This window comes from Monodon monoceros, unplaced genomic scaffold, assembly GCF_005190385.1.
Source record: "Monodon monoceros isolate NGI ecotype Baffin Bay Population unplaced genomic scaffold, NGI_Narwhal_1 Super_Scaffold_15, whole genome shotgun sequence".
NCBI lineage: Eukaryota > Metazoa > Chordata > Mammalia > Artiodactyla > Monodontidae > Monodon > Monodon monoceros.
The window spans coordinates 18,263,456-18,287,326 of record NW_021703771.1 but is presented as its reverse complement, the minus strand read 5'-3'; the positions used below and the strand labels follow the sequence as shown (position 1 = coordinate 18,287,326).

The 23,871-nt window shown below is 39.6% G+C and overlaps 1 protein-coding gene across 3 annotated transcripts in view; it reads left to right on the top strand.

Moving 5' to 3' along the window:
• Positions 1 to 19,798: 19,798 nt before the first annotated feature.
• CEP162 (centrosomal protein 162) overlaps positions 19,799 to 23,871 on the top strand; it is a 91,624-nt gene continuing 87,551 nt past the window's right edge. For all 3 annotated transcript variants that reach the window (XM_029223908.1, XM_029223907.1, XM_029223906.1), the window contains exons 1-2: positions 19,799 to 20,052; positions 21,125 to 21,240. In XM_029223908.1, the coding sequence (XP_029079741.1) occupies positions 21,184 to 21,240 (57 nt within the window). In that variant the 5' untranslated portion in view covers positions 19,799 to 20,052; positions 21,125 to 21,183. The remainder of the gene's footprint in view (positions 20,053 to 21,124; positions 21,241 to 23,871) is intronic.

The following is a 23,871-nucleotide window of genomic DNA, read 5'->3' as shown; positions in this document are numbered from 1 at the left end:
GGGATGAAAACTGGTTATAATGTTGAGAGTGAATCTCTCATGTCTAGAGAGGGAATCTCTCTCTCTCAGTGTGGTGCTTAGGATAAACATACATTCACATACTGTTTGTTATACTTCAAAACTTAAAAAAAAAAACTTCAGTGCAGGGAAAATGTTTCTAGCTGTATTTAGAGAGTGACCTGAGATGTGGGAAAGTTGTCTATTGCTTATGTTATTTTTTTCACCCACTTTTGAATTCTTTGAGGCTACATTTCCCCCGAGTTAAGCAGAGATTGCCACCCACCTTGGCTCTTCCTGCCTCTGCCCCAACAGAACCTCTTTGTTGTTTTATCTAATCAGATTCAGAGGCCCTGCTATGGTTGGCTCGCTTGGATTTTTCAAGGAGGTTATATTTCTTATTTCCCAGGCTTCAGAAGAACTAAAAATAACTGGGTGAAAAATCTGAAAGGCAAAGCTGCTCTATCTGCCAGCATTATAAGGAGATAGGATCCGGCTCAACCAGAAGAGAGCGTATGTCTGTCCGTCTGGGATGATTAAAGCAAACTGGTATCTGATACCAGTTTGGTAGCTACAGACTCTGGTTTTTTGAATGCTCATATTCAATAGGCTTATATTTTTCTTATTTGTCGGTTAACACTATTCATGTGAACACTGCTTCTGTGTAAAACTGAAATTGCCGTTGAGTCATGCTTGGCCTTCACCTTTCTGTATCTAATATTGAAAAAAAAAAACAAAAAACAACAACAGCTAGTGGAGTAAATTTAAAATAGCACCAATGGAAAGTGTTCTATCTGAGTGGCCACTGTCACCATTAGTCCACTTCCAGTCACCTTCTACATTGTAGTCTCATGCTGATTCTTTTACCACTCCCTGTCGAATCTCATCCAGAAACCTGAATAGTGTGTAGCCCTAAGGCTCATTATGAAGGATTTGCTAATCAAGACAAGCAGTCCTCTTTTTGGAGGCTTTGCTGGCAGAAACATCCACCTCTGTGTTTTTGAAAGACGGATTATGCCCATGAAACACGGGTGAGAGAACATCTGTCACACGTGAAAGATAAAATATATCTGGCTTTGCATTTTCATGTGTTATTTTTCAGAGCCATAAAACATTAAGAGACTAAGTCAGAGGAAAAAGTTCAAAAAAGGAGTTTGTACCATTAACTCTGCTAGGGTGTAAGAGGAGATATAGGATTTCAGTTTTGAACTTACAAATATGTGAAACTAGAGATTATGAAAATAAATATTTAGCCATATTCCTAGTTGTCTTTTTGTAAAGGTTAACGGTTTCATACTGAACTAAAAGCAAATGAACAGTGGTGAAATAAGAACTTTGTTCAAACTGCTTTCTTTGCCGTGTTCACAGTGATAATCTCGCCTGACAAAGCTAAGCAATAAAAAAAGTTAGACTCTCCAAGATAACACTGAAAAGTGACATTGTTATCAGAAAGCATTTACATACGACATGGAAATTTTAATAAATAATCCATCTTAAGTATATATAATAACATATAAATGGGTTCAATCATCAGATTTGCCAAATTGTTTCCTATAGCTGAGCTAAGTCCCAATTGATAAGTCAGAATAATAAAACTGACTTAAATGGGTTGTAGGGGAGTGATGAGTAGGACCCGAAGCATGTGGGAACAGGATAATTCCCAATGTCTTTTGCGTTTTCCATACTGGATCACAAAAATGGTCGGCGGAGATTCTGGGTTCTCTGTGTGGTTTTTGCAAACCTTTTTCTACTTCTGACTATATTTAAGCTCTATTCAGGGCAAGAACATCGCTACCCTATTCACAGCTCTTCTCCAGAGCTTATCAGTCACTGGTGCTCACAAAATATTTGTTGAATAAATAAGTGAAGGAATGAATCTTTGAACAGCCTGGGTAGAATTGGTCTCTTTTGGGATGATAGATTTTAAATGGGAAATACAGTGTAAGAAACACAAAACTTTTTGTTAGTGTTGATGATAACATTTTCTTTTCCCTCTCACTCTAAAATTATTTTCCAATCTAAAACTTTGCAAATAAAGAAGTAGAAAATTTAAGCCATTATCTGCAAAACGGAAGGCTTCTTTTACTAGCTATTCCATGCAAAGTTTTGTTTAAGAGGAAGGAAGGATGAGTGGATGCGCAAGGAGCAGGAAATCTCTGAGGAATTTTGTGTCTGTTATAAAGGGACAAAGAGAAGAGAATATGGTACAAAAAGGCCACAAGCAGCTGACAAAATGCTATTTAAAAAAAATGAAAACTGTCAATACCTGCATTATTTTGCCTTGTCCAGTAGCCCTAGTGCTTATTTTCATCCCCAAAGCTTGTTTTGCTGGAAAATGCTTTTAGATCATCACATTTTGTTTCAACCCTGCTAGGCATTTGGAGGCAAAAGGCACCAACACTTTTGCACAATATTTCCATAGGTCTACCCTTGCTCACAGATTATAAGCTGGGAATATCATGACAATATCTACGCAGTTCAAGTCATTTTGAAATGGGATCTTGTACATACAAAGTTTTAAAAAATACATATCTCCATAATAAAGAAAAGACATAGTTCCCCATATACGTTAAATGACTTCACATACTCAATGTCTCTCTCATCTGTGTATAAGCACATATCTCTTCTGTAATACATATGTGCACGCATATAGGAGAAGTCGGTTTTGAATGAAAAAGTCAAAGAGAACAAAGTGGAATCCCACTTCAAAGGGCGTATGATAAGTACGCCCCTGTTAAATGTCTAGGAAAATAGATCAGACCAATTTCTCTTAATTATTTGCCAAGCGCCTAGCAGAGCCAAGTATATTACCAACACTATCTTGTATTTTAACAGCCCTGAGAAATAAGTATTACTGTTATTCCCATCTTACTGATAGAAAAAAGAATTCTCAAGGAGGTGAAGTAACTTAAAGCCCAAGCCACGCAGCTCTAAATAGCTTAAATGAGTAGGCCTCGTTCTACTGACAAAGCCATTGCTCTTTCCAAAACAGTCTAGTTGTTTGTTAGCTGTGTTCCATGTGTAGCCGGGCATTTTTGACTGGATACTGATGGTTTAGATACCGTCCCACTCTCTCCACACACATTCATACATATGCATACACACATAAGCACACACCTTTACAAACATATGTTTGACTTCATTTATTTGCTTTTTTTTTTTTTATGAGGGTGAGAGACAGTAAAGGAAGTTATAGATGGATGGGATGGTTATCTGTTCTCATCTGGATCAGTAGACTGGATTTTTTAAAAAGGCAATAGCTCTAAGCAGATGGAAATGTTCAGATGTGCTTTGGGTTGTGGAGAAAAGTATGTCAGAGCATGAGAGAGAAGACCCTTATGCCCCTCTGTTGGACACCCCACACTGTTCCGGGGCCCAGCTTAGGGAGCTTGGAGAATGCCCTGAGACAGTGCCCCTGGGGTGGACATTCGTGATTTCCTGGTAGCAGTGGCAGGTACAACTCCCCAGCTGGCACTGCCAGCAGCTACCAGAGGTAACAGGAGCCAGGGAGGCAAAAGAGAAACAAGGCAAACCCACTGGGGAGTACAAGTAAGGAACTGGGGGACACTTTGGAGAGAGGCTGTGGATCTATGGTTACAGACCCACATATGTCTACATACAGATGTCCATTACACCTGGAGCCTTGGGATTCTCAGGAGGGGCCTCAAGGCCCATCTTGGGAATTGAGGAGGAGACCCAACAGGTGGGACTTCTGGCCTCTATGCCTATTTCAGCCAGAGCCTCTCTATTTTCTAATGTTTTATAAACTGGTATTCCACACAATATATCATTTGAAAAAATACTCTGCTGCTTTAAACATGTAAATTACAAATCTAAACCATAGTACCTCTCTTTTTTCCAATTAAAATTGAGTTTGATTTCCCTTCCGCAAGTTATACAACAAAATGACAGGAAATGGATGCAAGAGAGAGTGGTTGCTGTTGATATTCCCAAGCATATTTTCTTGAGCCAGCTATTTACTTACCTATAACTCTCAAAGGTGCTTCATCTACTCTGAACACCTAAAAGTCATCCATATCATTCCATCCCCCACTTCTCTGCTCAGATTCAGCTCTACATATGTGACTGCCTACTGGATATCTCCAACTGCACCTTACATTCCATAATTCAACATATATCCAGCCCTCTTTAGCTTACCTAGTCAATGACCCCAGCACCTATGTACCCATCCATTCATCCAAGTTAGAAGCCTCAAAGCCATCATCAACTTCTCCCTCCACCCGACTCCACAAGTCAGGAAACCAATACATTTAGCTTCTGGAAAATCTCTCAAATCCTCTTTCTCTCTGTCTTCTTCACTGCCCCTTTCTTTTAAAGCCCTTATTATCTCTCACCTGACCATCACAATAGTCTTCTACCTGGACTCCTTGTCTCCATCCTTCCTACCAATCTCGAGACAGACAACAGAACTATCTTTTTAAAATACAAATATGGTCATAACATTCCCTATTTTAAAGGCTTCGATGTGAAAAAAAATATTTGGCATGACATATGAGACCCTTCACACTCTACCCTAACCTTCTTAACTCAAATATGAGTGCTATTGACCTAAACAGGGTCATTTAGTTGCAAGAATTATGGCCAATAAAACAGGAAAGGAATTTATTACAGGATACATTGAGGAGCTCACAGAAATTTTGGAAGGGTTGAAGAACCAAACTCAGAAAAGGCAGAAAGAAAGGGAGGCAAAGCAGAAAAACCACAGCCCAAAGCAAACTACACAACCAAGAGAGGAGAGACCACCACTACTGCCACCACAGAACAGTGGTCCTGGGCTTTGAACCTCCACTGCAGCTCTCTCTAGACACTGGGCGTGGCACTGCCCCACAGCCACTGCCTCTGGAAACTGGAACCCCAGTGATGCTGTTAAGACCAGAATGATTCTCCATGCAATGTGTTTTTCTGCTTCGGTTGCTCCATCCGACTGGCAGCGCCTAAGTTAGCTATCCATTCCTTGCCAAGAAAGGCGGAAGTGGGAAAGGCTGCAAAAGCAAGCGGCAGATTTTTCAGTGTCATAGGGAGAGGCTGGCCACAAAAAGTGGAATCAGATGCTAGACAACAAAAAAATCGACAGAAGTACAATCCATGCTTCAGCTAGTTGGGCTGTGCAACCTTCTCCAAAGGAGACCTGCTCCTTTTGCCTCTTTAAAAATGCTGTTCTCAATATTTGAAAAGATGATTTCCTGTTTTCTAATAAAGGGAGCACCTATCTACCCCTGGTCTAATGTCACCTCCTCTGTGAAGCACTGGCTGGTGTCTTCAGGCAGAGCTGGCGTTTCTTTTGTTTGTGGTCATCACACTTAATTGGAGCACCTCTCACAGGGTGTTGTCATTATTATGTCATTTCACAATTCAATGTCCCATCTCAACAGTGAGTTCCTCATGGCAGGGACTGTGTCTTGATGTCTGTGCCTTCAGAGCCAGGCATTGTGCCTGGGACAAAATATGTTCTCAGTAAAGTTTGTTGAATAATTGTTGTGGCTCCCCTAAGGAGAATGTTTTGGAGTCTATGCGTGATCCCTAGGAGACACTGGCCTTGACTGCCAATAGTAGAGGCACCATCTTCCCCTTGCCGAGAAACTGACAGTTCCCAGAACTTTACAAGACAATTGCAAGCTGGAAGGCACTCCTGGCATGAACATTGCCCGTCAGCCTCATAATCAGCACTTCTCAACTCAGTTCTCAGCTCTAACATTCATTACGGTGTGTTTTTTGGCATAATACTAAGGTTACAGCTGTACCAAAACTTATATGCAGTTGTTTTATTGCCTAAACGAGTTATAACCTGGGTAGTATAGAAACTGTGAAAAGTTTTCCATTATTTCATAGGTGAAGGGTAAAGTAATTTCAAAAGTAATCAAATCCTGTTGGGTAGGACTCATACACACTAAAATTTATATTGTCTTCTCTCTGTTATAAAGACTGTAAAGAAACCATTTTCTCTGCCTAGATTTCAGATTTCAAATGAGATAAAATTCTTTTAACTTTTTTTTTTTAAAGAAGGCATTGGGTCTTTTTTCTAGTTGCGGCAAGCGGGGGCTACTCTTCCTTGTGGTGCACGGGCTTCTCATTGTGGTGGCTTCTCTTGCTGCAGAGCACGGGCTCTAGGCGCGAGGGCTCAGTAGTTGTGACTCACGGGCTCTAGAGCGCAGGCTCAGTAGTTGTGGTGCACGGGCTTAGTTGCTCCATGGCATGTGGGATCTTCCTGGACCAGGGCTTGAACCCGTGTCCCCAACATTGGCAGGAGGATTCTAAACCACTGTGCCACCAGGGAAGCCCTCTTTTAACTCTTTAATGTTGCACAGTATGTCAGTATAACAATATAAAATTTGATAAATTTCAACATATAGTATAACTATTAAATTTCTAAAGGCAATAAACTTCATACTAAGTATTAAATTTTTGATCAATAATATAACTAGAAGATAACATATTCTTTATACTATTAATATTATCTGAAAGGTAACAGAAAGCATTTGTGAATAATGTACATTTTTTTTAGGAATGAGATATTCTACTTGGTATCCACTTAGATGATGGCCTGAAAGTAACATGTTTCTTCAACAAGCTGAATGTCATTTATCAGCTGAATGTCTCTTGGAGGAACAGAGAACTATTGTTCTTCAGGCATTTGAGAGATAGTGGTCAAAAACCATGGTAATTATTCCACCAACATGCACCATTTTCCTTTGCCAAAAGGAAATTAACCTAAATAGCTAACTGGAAAAAGAAATGATACCATAGTTGAAATGGGAAAATTGTGTGAGGAATAAGTATACATAAATTCGGAGGGAATGTAATTATTCTCTTGTCGTGAGACTGGGTGAGATACTGGTTTTACACATCTGTAAACTTATTTTTTTCATTTCACAGCTTATGGCTTTCATCAGTGTGCTTGGGAAGATTTGACACTCCAGCAGTCCTCTGAAATTTATTTTGATAGAATTTCTTGACCTTGGTTTTTGAGAACCTTTTTATTCCAAATGATCTTGCTTGGGTTCTGTCATAATATGTTGGGCCAATGTAGGTGTGAGCAGTATTCTTATGAAACTATTAACATGTATTGTTTGTCCTTTCCCTACCTCTGTCTATAAACTGCATTTGCTTCTTTACCCTGGGGTCCCGTCTTTGGTCCAGGACGCCAAGAAATCAAATAATACGCGAGTCTCCAGCTTTAAGAGGAAATGCTTAGATTCACCGTGACCTAGATAAACAACAATGGTAGGAGGAAATTTGTTACAAGTCTCAACCCTCATACCCACCAGTCCTAGTTTAATATTTATTTATTTTGCTATTATTAGAGCATTATTAATTTGGACCCCTTGCACAACATGAAATCTTTATTACAAACATACAATAACTTACTTTATTTTCATTTAAACTATAAATACTCTTAAAAGTTTACTGATTGTTCAGCCTCCTGTGGATTTTTTAAAATATAAAACTCTCACATTAGGAACTGCTCATGGAAGAGGCATAAACATGGGAAATGCAACCATGTTTACAGTAACTTCTCAGAAAATTAAAGCTTTGATTGTTTTTTTAATGAAAAATGTATTTTTAAAAATATAAATTAAACAGGAACTTTAATTTTATCTGATAATTTTTCTTGCCAAAAAATCTCAATCAAAACATTCACAAAATATAAACAAGAGTAATGCATACTTGCATGTTTCTTATTTTACTTTGTACTTGCCCTCTTTTTGCAAACTTGAAAAAAAAAGACTACACTTCCAATACAGATAATTAGAAAAATATAATAAAATACCTAGAAAATTAATCAAATATGTCCCCCAGCCCAGACAACTTTCATGAATGGCCTATGCATATTTTCTATGAGGTTATATGTGTATGTATTTAACAAAATTCAAATTATAAGTTCTAAATTTGATATTTGAAATACTATCCTATCCTCTGATTTCAGTCTTTAAAGTTTAGAGAACTTTTCAAAATTTAAAAAGAAATGGAAAAGAAAATAGTCTTTTGTTCTTGAAGAGTTGCCAGAACTGAAAATGTAGAACAAATTCAGCTTAGTAGTATATTCTAGTTGTGTTACCCAGACTTTAAATGACTGTTGATCTGAGCCAAAAATATATACTTCTCTTCTAATGTCAGATGCTACCTTCTCAGTAGCCTGCCCGTAATTGGTTTTCACTCCATTTCCTGCTCACTCTGCCAGCCCTGCCTCTCTACCCCTGTGATTCACCAGGCTTTGGCTGTGCTGCATAGGGCTAGGAGTCCTCGACCGTCCAGTTTCATCCTCCTTGATGGTAGATGTCTTGTCCATTTGTCTGCCATGTTGCCGGATGTTTGGGTTCAAACAAAGTGTATTTGTGATGGTGACATTTCCAAGGTCTATACAGGGTCTACCTCCACAGTTAAAATCATATCTGGGCGGGCTTCCCTGGTGGCGCAGTGGTTGAGAGTCTACCTGCTGATGCAGGAGACACGGTTTCGTGTCCCGGTCGGGGAAGATCCCACATGCCGCGGAGCGGCTGGGCCCGTGAGCCATGGCCGCTGAGCCTGCGCGTCCGGAGCCTGTGCTCCGCAACAGGAGAGGCCACAACAGTGAGAGGCCCACATACCGCAAAAAAAAAAAAAAAAATCATATCTGGGACTCTCATGAGAGGCCTTCCCCCCAGTCAGCCTAGGGCCTCTTCTTAGATTTACACACAAAGTATGTTTTTGTGAATATGTGACTTTATTTCTTCTTTATTTCTTGCAGTGTCCGTGTTACATATTTTGAAATAAAAAAACTCAATTTCAACTAAAATGAACTCAAATGTGTCTCCTTTTAAAATAGTATCAAGAAATCAGAAACAATCTTGAAATGGTCATCTCATGAGTTTTACTCTTTTTTGTTTTAAAGAAAAATAAAGAATTAACACCCCTCTTCCCAGTGGAGAAAAAGGAAGGGGAGCATATATGCTGCATCTTTACCAATGTATTAGAAAATAGCTTCTCAGAGTAGGTGAACAGCCTAAATGCATTTACAGTAAGTCCCCTACATATGAACCTTCAAGTCGCGAACTTTCAAAGATGTGAACGTGCCCCTGTATGCCAGCTGTCGTACTGTACTGCTGTACTTTTCAAGGTACTGTACTGTAAGATTAAAAATGTTTTCTGTATTTTGTGTGTTTGCTTTTTTTATGTATTATTTGTGTGAAAAGTATTATAAACCTATTACAGTACAGTACTCTATAGCTGACTGTGTTAGTTGGGTACCTAGGCTAACGTAGGACTTAACGAACAAATTGGACTTATGAATGTGCTCTTGGAACAGAACTTGTTCGTATGTAGGTGACTTACTGTATTTTTATAAGAGGAAGGAAATAAAACTGCTGAAGTTACTTTAACTTTTTACGTTAACTAATGAGAAAAACGTGGCAAAAAATAGCAAAGCTTATTCAGACTTTTCAAAGACATTGGGACCGGGTACCTTATTCCAAAGGTCATCACCAATGGTCATCACCAATGGTCATCCTCACTCTAAGGACTCTGAGGGACCCTCTTATGGAGCAGTAAGCAATTAGTCCAGGTTTTTCATTTATTCCAAGTCTCTCAGAATTAAGACACAAAACGAAAGAATTTTTCCACTGATGCGATATTTATCCAGATTAAGAGAAGCAACTTATTCATCCACTTACTAGACTCTGGGAGGGTACAGAACATGTGGGATGACTCTTAGCAACTGCTGAGCTGATAGAAGAGATTTTGCAGTTCCCACATCTCTCATTGTGCCTGGACATTTGGTTTTCATTGCTCTCTCTGAAATTAGAGAAAGTAATAATGGATCACCACATTTATAGTGTAATTGTAATTACTCCTACCTAGAAATAATGTGCTTACCCATGCTCAGGCCAAAGGACAGTCTCTCTGTCTAATACACAAAAGTGGGCTAGAAGGGTGGGGGGGCAGCATTACCTCCATACATATGACAGTCATTTTAGAAAAGTTTTAAGAAAAGTTTTAAGTTACAACTTAAACCATTAGACAATAGAATGGAACCAAGAGACAATAAATCCAATAGTTTCAACAACTAGCTATTCTACACCTACTTGTGCAAAACATTGGTATGATACAAAAATTTGTAACACAACAGCCATCCTCAATGAATTTATGATCTGGTAGGAGAAAGAGAAAGGGCAAGTATTCAATAAGTAAGTAAATAAATATTTTAAAACATAAATAACTTTTCTACTAGAAATATAAGCAAAGCAGAACTATTGTTTCCAACTTGAAGTATCAGGAGGTCACTGAACGCTTGGGTGTGAGCATGAAATAAAGCTAAATTGGATGTTCTTTTCCTCCATATGCAGTTTTCCCAAAGTTAAATGGATTCCTTTAATAAGGTAGTGGTGTTATAGAACTAATGCTATTCTCAATATAGTTGATTATGGAATGTGGAACAATGCAGATGGTGGATTATTCAGGATTTGTCTTCCTTTGGCTTTCACCATGAGAACCAGTTCATTGCTCATAAAACTCCTGCAGAGAGCAAACAAGGGAGGGGATGGAGATGAAATTCATTTTGGAACTTGTTAGAAGCATTGGTGAAAGGTTTGGTGGAATTGTAGAAACAGACTCTTTATATATATTTTTTCTTTCACGGAAACCTTGTGAGATTTATATGGTGACCAGAAAGTGGTACGTGTGCTTTGGCTTTCTGGACAAAGGAGTTCTTCAAAGAAGGACTTCAAGAAAAAAATCAAAAATTTCCCCCATTTCATATCAAATATTGTTATATTTTTCCTCTTAAGATTGATTATATAACCCAAACAAACAAGAAACATAGTAAAATATTTTTCAACTAACAGAACACATCAGTATTCACACAAGTAGCAGAATCTATTTTCATGTTAAAATTGATGGATGCTAAATTTAATAATGAAGCAAGTGTGAGCATCAAAAAAATCTAAAAACAAAAATTTTTTTTAAACCCAAAGAATGACTTTAAAATAATTATTATTACCAAGAAAGGAGCATGAGTTAAAATAATAAAATCTGTGGTGAATATTTCTGAAGCTCCAGATTCTAATCGGCCTCCCCCGGCCACCACACACAGATGGTCATCGTATGTAAAGACGATTTCAGATATAAGCAGTATGGAGGCTTCCAGAATTTGAGAGCCACTGGAAGATCAGAGATTAAACCCAGCAAGATAGAACTGACTCAAAAAAGAGGACAAAAATGAGGGGAGGAACAATTGTATGGACATTAGTTAAGACTAAAGTTTGGTTGTTTAAACAAATAATTCACAAAAATGAATTCCTCTGTTAGTCACAGATTTGTGGTTTTATTACTTTTAAGGCTTTTTGATGGTTCTGATGCCTCTGGGGCTCCAAGAGACAAATGAAAAATGTCTTTTTATACACTAGATTGGAAAAATGGAACAAATAATAATGGTGATAATAATAGGTATCAAATCATCGTTGACCGCATACACCGTACGATGTGCTTCATGCAAAACAACATGACAGTTAACGTGCATTGAGCATTATGACGTACAATCACTGATGAAAATTTTTATATGTTAACTCATTTATTCCTCACAATGCTATGGTGTAGATTCTATTGTTGTATTTGTTGGATGAATGAGGAATTTGGGATGGATGGTGTCATGCTTTAATCTAAATTTCTTGTGTAAGTCAAATACAATTTCTCTCAAACAGGATTTTGATTGTCCAATGTCAACTCATGTGCCACAGTATTTTTTAGTCCCCATTTTTTAATAGTGGTAAAATACACATGAAATTTACCATCTTAACCATTTGAAGTGTACAGTTCAGTAGTAAGTACATGAATATTGTTGTACAACCTTCAGAACTCTTCAAATCTTGCAAAACTGAAATCCCATACCCATGAAATAATCCACAGACCCACCATTTTACATTCTGTCTGTATGAACTTGTCTACTCTAGATATTTCATAGAAATGGATTCACACAGTATTTGTCTTTCTGTGATTCACTTATTTCATGTGCCACAGAATTTTTGAAAACATATAAAACTATGCCAATACAAAAATATTAACAATCATTTTACAAGAAGGTTTTTCATTATTATTACTCCCCAAAAAGGGCAATGACAACTGATGACTTGTGTGTTTTATAATGCCAATGAAACTTATTTTAACTTATTGGTTTTTTGCGTTTCTAATAGAGCAAGAAAGGTTTTAGGGACTTCCCTGGTGGTCCAGTGGTTAAGACTCCACGCTTCCAATGCAAGGGGCACAGGTTCAATCCCTGATCGGGGAACTAAGATCCCACAGGCTGTTCAGTGCCACCAAAAAAAAAAAAAAAAAAAAAAAAAAGATCCATCCACCTCACTACAAATAACTCAATTTCGTTTCTTTTTATGGCTGAGTAATATTCCATTGTATATATGTGCCACATCTTTTTTATCCATTCATCTGTCCATCACACTTAGGTTGCTTCCATGTCCTGGCTATTGTAAATAAAGCTGCAATGAACATTGTGGTACATGATTCTTTTTGAATTATGGTTTTCTCAGGGTATAGAGTTTGTCATACAGAGTGAAGTAAGTCAGAAAGAGAAAAACAAATACCGTATGCTAACACATATATATGGAACCTAAAAAACAAACAAAAAAATGGTCATGAAGAACTTAGGGGCAAGATGGGAATAAAGACGCAGACCTACTAGAGAATGGACTTGAGGACATGGGGAGGGGGAAGGGTAAGACGGGACAAAGTGAGAGAGTGGCATGGATATATATACACTACCAAATGTAAAATAGATAGCTAGTGGGAAGCAGCCGCATAGCACAGGGAGATCAGCTCGGTGCTTTGTGACCACCTAGAGGGGTGGGATTGGGAGGGTGGGAGGGAGGGAGATGCAAGAGGAAGGAGATATGGGGACATATGTATATGTATAACTGATTCACTTTGTTATAAAGCAGAAACTAACACACCATTGTAAAGCAGTTATACTCCATAAAGATGCTAAAAAAAAACAGACAAACAAAAACATTTTAAATCAATGTGTGCTACCTATGACAGACAAAACACATATCGATAGTAGATATTTAAAATAAAATTTATTATCACTAAGATATTTGATACATTTTGCATTGTCAGTTTCTCAGGTGAAAAGTTTGTGAGACACACTTTACTATGCTTTATGAAGTAGATGCTATGTGCACTAAGAAATGTATTCCTTAACACTTCTAAGTTTTAATTTTATTTCCTTTCTTTTTTTAATAAGTGGAATACTTTTTGTCAATTATAGACCCCACAAACCAGATGAGATTAAAAATTATATATTCCCAAGACAAGTAGTCACCAACATTTTGCATTTAAAATTTTATTCTTAAGCTAAAAATTGAGACCACCAAAGGCAAATAGAGCCTCATGTTTTTGTAACCTAGTGGATAATTTTATTGTTAAAAAATATTTTTCTTCCTTCAGAAATGACATTAAGTAGATTGTGGTTTTTTCTTTGTAAAAAGCCTCCTAAGAATGTTACAGGTCAGATTTCAAACTTAAGTTTTTTTCAACAAAGCTCAAATTTTCTGTTCAACATTGTTCTTTCATGACCTCTGATGGTGAAAATGTAAACTGACATTACAAATACTAACAGAAATAATACCACAAATTCCATTTACCTTTTAGTGAAGATCCTTTCCCTTCTTTTCATATTTATTTACTTTGAGAATGTAATGGTGTCAATTATTCAACAATACAGAAAGAGTGTTAGACAATTTCCTACCACTTCAAAGCATAAGAAAGCCCTCTTATTCAGTCTATAAATCTCTGAATGTATGTGTGCATAGAAAGAACATTTTAATGATATAAAAACTTACTACTGTGACTACTAGCTCTCAAATGGAAATGGAATAAAGTTTCGATAAAATTGAAACAATTATTTTAATTTACAAAATCATCACTCTTCCTAAATCTCTGTATATATGAATAAGGCAGCATAATTGCATATTAAGACCTGAATTATTTGGACTTATTTATTGCTTCAAGTTCATTAATAAGATTACTGTCTAGACCTGAGCTCCTCCCTAAAAAGCGTCCACACAGGTAATTTATCTGGCAATATGACCCCAGAGAGCAGGAATAATGAACAGGGGAATAAAAAGAGGAAAGAAGGAAGAGCTGAAATAAGGATGCATTATCAAAATGATTATGGCCAAACTATGCCGGATTCCACAGGCCTTTTAAAAGGCCGCAATGAAATCCATGAAATAAATAGGAGAAGGGAGAATTCCCTGGATGTCTAGTGGTTAAGGCTCTGCACTTCCACTGTAGGGGGCCCAGGTTCGATCCCTGATTGGGGAACTAATCCTGTAAGTTGAGTGGCACAGCCAAAAAAAAAAAAGGACAAGGATTTTTCAATGGGCTTCCATCCCCCATGGATTTAGTGGCCCTTGGACTTTGACTACCACATACCCACTTGTAGGTTGCACATGTGTGGCACTTCAGTGGTCATTCCACACCTGCACTTGTTGCCAGAAAATGTCCAGGGAAGGAAGCGGAGGCTCACACCTTGGTCAGAGGTGAGGCACTCCCCAGTTGCACCTGCAGAAAGTCTACGAGAACTGATTGTAGAAACTGACTTCAGTTGAATGCAGGGCCAAGAGAATTTTAAGTGATGAACAAAGTGGTCACTGATGCACTAGAACCTTTGCACTACTCAGATTCACGTTTTCTCTCCATTAACTCCTATCTGTCACTGCAAGGTGCTAGCCAGCCACAACTTGTGCAAGAGGGTTTGTGAACTAGCTACCATCCCTGCTGCCACAGCTGGTCCCAAAGCCTTGTTGATAGTCATCAGCTCTCTTCTCCACCAGCGATTCTAAATTTTTCTCACCCATGGCCAGCATCTCAGCTGATCTAAGGTTGTTTGCCTGGCAGAGGGATCCAGACCTTCTTCCTCTAGGTTGATTTGCTTTGCCTTCATCAGGGAATAGTTGCTGTAAATGCTGATTCACCATTATCACCTGGCACAAAACACCAGGAGATGCATCAATCAAGCTGATGGATATTCCTCCCTGCTTCCATCATAGGGCAGTGACCCAGGCTCTTCGCGTTAATAAGGGTAGGTTAGTCTTGCAAATATGCTAACATATTAATTCTCTTTTGCTTGATGATCCAGGAACGAGGAGCCCAAAGAGGTGGTAGTTAAGTTCTGTGCAACTCTTTTACTTTGTCCTCTGGTGGCCCTGGTGAACGGCCATAAGGCCCTTTGTGGAAAGATAGGGAGAATGTTTGTAACTATTCTTACGATATTACAGAGTCCTTCCTCAAGGGCACTCACCCTCCCTTTGAACACTTGGTATCTGGGTCTGTTGAAATTAAATAAATCCAGAAATTGGATGAAGGATCTGGATTTTCCATGATGATAGCTAATGTCAGTATTCCACTCACTAGATCACTTTGTTATACACACACACACACACACATACACACACACAATCAAGTAATCACTCAATCAGCTGTCCATTTATCTCATCCCTCAAAACACCATGATTTATTAGCTATTGGCACAAATCCCTGCAGGTCAAGGCACCTGATTGCTACTAAAGACTTCTGCCCATTTCAGTAATTACAACCATCTTGCGATAGTTTTGTATTGCTACATGGGCTCTGCCATTGAGAAATCTCATAACTGCACTGATACTGGGGAGACTAGTTCCACAACAGCATCTCCTGTTAATAACTCTGACCTATGCAGGACAGACATCACCAAGTTTTTTCACAGATGCTGGCCTCTTCCTCACCAGTGAATTCCTTCTTGCCTTACTGAAGGGGATGTCCTATGAATCCTCCTGGGGAGCAAAGTCAGATGCTAGGTTCTAGATATCACAGATATCTACTCTAACATTCCCATCTCTGTGAGCCTTCTGACATCTTCCTTAGTACTCTGCCAAAGCAATTTTAGCATCTCTACCTCATTTTCCTATTGGCCATTATCACATTCAGGCTTCAAGGAAACATCCCAGCAGTGGACGAGGACCAACGCCAGGTGTTCTCACTAGCATGTTGAACCTCAAGACATGAGTGAGTGTTCCCATGTCAATAAATCCTTATGCAGCCTTATTTTATTCTCCCTACCAGTTCAACACTCTCAAGATTCACTCCTACATGTGTTCCCCTGGTTCCTTTTAGTATATATAACATGGGACATGCACTTTCTGTAAACCATTTCCTCCCAGAGCAAGGATTATAGTTCTGCGCTCAGAAGATGTCTGAGACCTGACCGGATCACTGGCATGGAGATGGTGAATGGCGGCAGGGCTGGATCCTGAGGAGGACAAGTGTCATCTTGTGAGTTGCCTTCCTCATATGAGGGTCTCTAAGTCTTTGCAGGCTCTTTAGGCAATAGGAGGATGCTCTCTTTTAGCAAAGGGAATGGGACTGCTTCTGCCAGTGAGGAGAGTTCAGGGAAATTGAGAGTTCAAGATTCCCAGAATCATTTACCCAAATGTCTCTATTGCTGGTTTCAGGATTTAACTGTCTTCAACCAGGGCCCTAACTCAGGACACCCAAAGAAGCTGTGTCTTCATTCTCCTTTGCACCTATGCTGCAGAAAATGATGATCTCCTCAAATGCTGACAGAGGCCCTTGGCGTTTACCATGTGCCTTGAATCGATTTTGGCTGACCTGAGCCAGTCATTTTCCTTATTTCAAAGAATTCAAAGAAATCAATAAAAATCCAACCATCCTTATAATTACCACTGCCACCATACCATTCAAGTATAACAGTAAGTATGTGAGTCAACCCTTCACTTTCCACCTGTACCTACGGCCAACGAACCTCATATAAGAATCGTAGAGCTGTGCTCCATTGGTTATCACCACCCCATTTCCCATTAGCAGTGGGATCTTCATTGCCATCTGACTGTTGAGTTACTCAGTTCCTAAATCCCATCCTAATGGTCCATTTTCCAGGGCTAATCCTGATCTATCTATCTTTCCTAGTGTTTGCCTGAAAGCAGAACATGAGACAGAGCTCTGCATGGGAGTAATTTACTCAGGAGTGGGTTGCCACGTAGCAGTAGCCATGAACAAGGAGAATGACGTAGAGAAGGATGGAAAGCCAATACAAGAATGTGCTATCAAGTTGGTCTCTGTTGTGAACAACTGGTTCTGGATCACAGAGGACATTGTGATTAGTCTTATGAAACGAGTATCAACACTGTCCAGGGCCAGTAAGGGGAATCGTTTGTTCATCAGATCCAGCCCCCACTGATCAAGCTTGGGCCTGTAGAGATTAAATCCCCCACTTCTAAGTTGCAAATGTTGAGTGCTGAATGGTTACCCTCAAGGATCAGAGAAGTCCCACGGATCAGAGAGCAAGCAGTTCACACTGCAAGCTCCAGACAGGCACACGGACGAGCTACACCTGTGTGTAGCTAGTGACAGCCTGAGTGGCAGTGGTCCCAGTAGCTGTGGCAAGAGTAAAAAACGAGGCCAATCTGACTGGTGTGAGATGATCTCTCATTGTAGTTTTGATTTGCATTTCTCTAATGATTAATGATGTTGAGCATTCTTTCATGTGTTTGTTGGCATTCTGTATATCTTCTTTGGAGAAATGTCTATTTAGGTCTTCTGCCCATTTTTGGATTGGGTTGTTTGTTTTTTTGTTATTGAGCTGCATGAGCTGCTTGTAAATTTTGGAGATTAATCCTTTGTCATTTGCTTCATTTGCAAATATTTTCTCCCATTCTGATGGCCATCATCAAAAAATCTAGAAACAATAAATGCTGGAGAGGGTGTGGAGAAAAGGGAACACTCTTGCACTGCTGGTGGGAATGTGAATTGGTTCAGCCACTATGGAGAACAGTATGGAGGTTCCTTAAAAAACTACAAATAGAATTACCATATGACCCAGCAATCCCACTACTGGGCATATACCCTGAGAAAACCAAAATTCAAAAAGAGTCATGTACCAAAATGTTCATTGCAGCTCTATTTACAATAGCCCGGAGATGGAAACAACCTAAGCGCCCATCATCGGATGAATGGATTAAGAAAATGTGGCACATATATACAATGGAATATTACTCAGCCTTAAAAAGAAATGAAATTGAGCTATTTGTAATGAGATGGATAGACCTAGAGTCTGTCATACAGAGTGAAATAAGTCAGAAAGAAAAAGACAAATACCGTATGCTAACACATATATATGGAATTTAAGGGGAAAAAAAATGTCATGAAGAACCTAGGGGTAAGACAGGAATAAAGACGCAGACCTACTGGAGAACGGACTTGAGGATATGGGGAGGGGGAGGGGTGAGCTTTGACAGGGCGAGAGAGAGTCATGGACATATACACACTAACAAACATAGTAAGGTAGATAGCTAGGGGGAAGCAGCCGCAAGGCACAGGGATATTAGCTCGGTGCTTTGTGACAGCCTGGAGGGGTGGGATAGGGAGAGTGGGAGGGAGGGAGACGCAAGAGGGAAGAGATATGGGAACATATGTATATGTATAACTGATTCACTTTGTTATAAAGCAGAAACTAACACACCATTGTAAAGCAATTATACCCCAATAAAGATGTTTAAAAAAAAAAAAAAACAACTAAAAATAAAAAAAAAAAACGAGGCCAAGAAGATCTGAGGCTACTACGTATGTGTGAATTAGTGGGAAGGAGGCTGAATTTGCAAAATGCTTCCTAGTAGGGATGGGTGGAGAAAGCTTCCTAGAGGAAATGAGGGCTAAATTGAAACCTAAACCACCTAAAGGATGAGTAGAAGTCAGCAAGGGTTGATAAAGAGGAGACAGGCCATTTTCAGTGAGAAAGAAGCTTCCTCCATCTTCTCAGAGGTTGAGGTGGCTTCTAATGTTTTCCAACCACACCCTACTTCTTCTACAATAGCAGTGGTCATACAGAATTGCAATTGTCCGATCACTTACCTGCTCCACTAGACCAAAGACTCTGTTAGGGCAGGGATTATGACTGTCTTCGCCCATGCAGCACATATTAGAAACAAAAGTATAAACTTAATTGAATTGTCTTGTAGATTGTAAAGATTAAGTGAAGTAATGCATGCACAGCTCCTAACAACTAAAGTGCTCAGTAAATAGTAGCTTTTAAAAATCTCTATTATTATTCAAATCTTTATCATAGGGCACAGTTCTGGCATGTACACATTTGTATCGCAATAAACACTTGCTGAAAGAAAAGTTCAGGCCGGACATGATGAGGTCCTTAACTATGTCTGCCAGCAGCAACGCTTTCAACTGCTGTCGCTTTTACATTTTGTATCCTAAATGCTGTCCTCTGAAACTCCAACGTGCGTTGTGTTCTTATTTTTTTAGAGGAAGGAATAGCAAAAATAAAATAAAAATCCAAGAAAGTAATTGTAAGATGCCGCTGTAGAATGGGGGGAAAGGAGGGGTAATGGGAAACCATAGCGATGTTCTGATATGGGTAGGACTTGGGGTGTGTCTGTGTATTTTCAATTTCTTGTCCACTAGATGGTGGAACAGAGTCCCTATCCTGGCAACAGAGTTCTTCATAAAAGGTTACAGGTTCTCTCACAACGCCCACGCAGGGCTTTGCACGTGAAGGAAATCACCCAATAAGTTAAATTTTTTCAAGGCTTCCGCTTGTAAAGCAGAAAGCCGAAACGACACAGGAGGCAAATGTTAGGGAGAGGTGAGAAGGGATGAGAAATGCAGAAAGACAAGGAGCAGGGGAGCTAAACTACATTTCCCAGGAAGCCACGGGCGCACCTGCCGCACCCACCACGCCTGTTACGGCGCTCGCGACCCTGTCGTCCATCCCACCCCAAGGAGCACAGAGAAGGGCACGGAGTCTCCACTGGTGCAGCAGCGGTGGCGGCTCCAACCCGCCAGATCGTCCTGCTGAGCCACGACCACTCCACCCTGCGCTTGTAGAGCCGAAGAGACACTCACCGCTGCCCCTCTGTTCCCGCGAGCCACGTGACCAGCTCGGGTCATGTGACTCCAGAGCCTGGCGGCTGAAGTCAGTTACCCTGGCAACTGCTGGGACCCCTCAGACCGTCCGGGAAAGCGGGGAATTCAGAAGCAAAGGTAGGTGAGGCGTGGATACTTGCTTTCCACTCGGTTCAGCAGGGCCCAGACTGTGCTCAGACCCGCTGCTCAGGGCTTTAGTTTCGGGCCACTCCCTTCCTCCACCCCGGCTCCGCTGCGGGCGCGTCTTTGTCTTCCCGCCGACTCCGGAGCCCGCGCTTCCTGGGGTCTGGGACCCTCTGAGTGGGACCCGCATTTGACCCACAATTTGGGGCCAAGACCTTAACCGCCCACACACTGAACTGAACAGAAATGCAAATGAGGGGGAGGAGGTGTTACCGCGCAGCCTGAGCAAAGTATTGACCAGATCTCCACACCTCCCGCCTCCACAAAAGGAAGCTGAGGTCGGAGCTGCCTCATGGAGTTACGATCCAGAAGCTGACGCAGATCCGAAGTTGGGTTCTTTAGGGAGACTGGGGAGAGTTGGGCATTGCAAGTCACTATTGCGTAGTTTTTGTTGACCTTCCCTCCGTCCAAGAGAAACATAATTTGTTCTAATTTGCTCCATTAACTTTGTTTTAGGTAGATTCTGAGTCTTAAGGTATTAATCCAGAAATTTGTATCTGGAAACGCCCCCATATCAGGAAACAGTCTGTTTTTCAAAACTTCTTAATATGGATTGATAAATAACTAGCTGAATGATAAGATGGCACAAACTCTGTCCTGCGCTTTGCAAAAGGGAAACAGTCTTTTGGATTTGCTAGTTTTTACTTTTTAAAAGTTTCCTTGAGAAGCCCTGGTTTATTTAAGGGATGTTAAATAACACACACACACAGACACACAGACACACACACACGCTAATATGCATAGATTTAGGAAATATTCTCGAGGCCACTTTTTAACAACTGTATGTTAAGAATGAAAATGTAATTCTCAACTCTAAGTCAAACTGTGAAAGCTGCTTTTTCAAATCAGTTTTATTAATGAATTAAAAATCTCTTGTCCAATTTACTGGTCAGTAATTGTGTGTATATGCTAAATCATGAGAGAAATGTCTGAAGTTCAAGGCTGACGGTTTTTATGATGTGATTTGGATTTCCTTAAAGGATGTTTATTATCTCTTGCCATTTAGTGTTTCCACTGTTGTAAATACTTTGGAATGTTTACTTTTGGAAGGGAAAATTATTGATAATGGCCCACTATTCCAAAGAAGAGCTGGATGAAGAGTTTGAACAGTTCATGAAAGAGGTAAGTTTATATTTTTAAAAGCTGTATTGTAAATTGTCCTACAAGAAACTCATTCTTCTAGGATGCAATCAGCCTATCATCAAGCTCTGTCACCTGTTTCCAAAATACATCTATCATCCCTCTAGGTCTCTCCCTTTTCACTGCAATTTACCTAATCCAGGACTCCGTCATCTCACTAGGCTACTGCAACAGTTCCCACGTACTGTCCAAGCGTTCCTTCACCACACGGCTGCCAGCGTGGTTTGTGACATAAATCAGACTCTGTTACTCCCAATGGAAAACACTATTGGTCTCCCATCACCTACAGAGTAAAATCCAGACTCCTTTCTGTGGCTTACAAAACCCTGGATGATTTTGCTCATGCCCACCTCACTGACTATACACTGCCCTTCCCCCTTTTCCATTCATGCCTTTTTTCTCCTCCAGACACGCCAAGCTCATTTCACATTAGGAGCTTTGTACTGTTCCCTCTGCCAATAATGCTGTCTATTCCTCTATCCTTTACCTGGATGGTGAAGATCTCTTTTTAAAATCACTACCTAAGAGAGGTTTCTTTCTGTTGATCCAGTAAAAAAGTAACTACCAAGTTCCTTCTTATACCATGTACTTAATTTTCCATGTAGCTCATTCTTCATGTAGCTCTTAGAACCATTCATTATTTCACTTGTTTAGCTCTCTTTTCTGCCTCCCTTAAGAATGAATGGTCTTTGACATGACAGCTGTATTTTTTTTTATTGAAGTATAGTTCATGTACAATATTATATTAGTTCAAACAGTGATTCAATTTTTATAGATTATACTCCATTTAAAGTTATAAAATACTGGCTGTACTCTCTGTGCTGCATGATATATACTTGTAGCTTATTTATTTTATTCATAGTAGTTTGTGCATTTTAATCCCTACCCCTACCCCTATTTTGCCCCTCCTCCTTTCTCTCTTCCCACTGGTACCCACTAGTTTGTTGTCTATATCTGAGAGTCTGTTTTCTGCTTTGTTATATTCATTTGTTTTATGTTTTTAGATTCCACATATAAGTGATAACATACAGCATTTGTTCTTCTCTGACTTGTTTCACTAAGCATAGTACCCTCCAGGTCCGTCCATGCTGTTTCAAATGACAAAATTTCATTCTTTTTATGGTTAAGTAACATTCCATCATATATCTGTATACCACACCTTCTTTATCCATTCATCTGTTGATGAACACTTCCATATCTTTGATAGTGTAAATAATGCTGCTGTGAACATTGGGATGCATTTATCTTTTCCAATTAGTGTTTTTGTGTTCTTAGCATATATACGCAGGAGTGGAATCACTGGATCATATAGTAGTTCTGTTTTTAGTTTTTTGAGGAACCTCCATACTGTTTCCATAGTGGCTGTACCAATTTACATTCCCACTAACGGTGTACAGGGGTTCCATTTTCTCTACATCCTCACCAGCATTTGCTATTTGTAGCCATTCTGACAGGTGTGAGGTGATACCTATTTGGGGTTTTGATTTGCATTTCCCTGATGATTAGCAATGTTGAGCATCTTTTCATGTGCCTGTTGGCCATGTGTATATCTTGTGCCCATTTTTTAATCAGGTTGGGTTTTTTTTGTTTGTTTTTTGATATTAACCCCTTATTGGTCATATGATATGCAATTGTTTTCTCCCGTACTATAGGTTCTTTTCATTTTATCGATGGTTTCCTTTACTGTGCAAAAGCTTTTAAGTTTGATTAGGTCCCATATGTTTAGTTTTGCTTTTGTTTCCTTTGCCTTAGGAGACAGATCCAAAAAAATATTGCTACAATTTATGTCAGAGTGTTCTGCCTATGTTTTCTTCTAGGAGTTTTATGGTTTCAGGTTTTTTTTTTTTTTTTTTTTGCGGTACGCGGGCCTCTCACTGTTGTGGCCTCTCCCATTGTGGAGCGCAGGCTCAGCGGCCATGACTCACGGGCCCAGCCACTCTGCGGCATGTGGGATCTTCCCAGACCGGGGCACGAACCCGTGTCCCCTGCATCAGCAGGTGGACTCTCAACCACTGCGCCACCAGGGAAGCCCAGTTTCAGGTTTTATACTTAGGTCTTTACTCCATTTTGAGTTTATTTTTGTATTGATATATGGTGTGCGAAAATGTTCTAATTTCATTCTTTTACATGTAACTATCCAGTTTTCCCAGCACCACTTACTTCAATAAGAGACTGTCTTTTTTCCAATGTAAATTCTTGCCTTCTTTGTTGTAGATTAATTGACCATAAGTGCACGGGTTTATTTCTGGGCTCTCTATTCTGTTCTGTTGATGGACGTGTTGGTTTTTGTGTTGTGATTACTGGAGCTTCCTAGTATAGTCTGAAGTCAGGGAGCTGAAGTCAGGGAGCTTAATACCTTTAGCTTTGTTCTTTTTTCTCAACATTGCTTTGGCTTTTCAGGGTCTTTAGTTGTTCCGTATAAATTTTAGGATTATTTGTTCTAGTTCTGTGAAAAATGTCATACATGTTTTGACAGGTATTGCATTAAATCTGTAGCTTGCTTTGGGTAGCATGGACATTTTAACAATATCAATTCTTCCAATCCATGAACATGAGCTATCCTGCCATTTCATTGTATCATCCTCATCCTCAGTTTCCTTCATCAATGTTTTA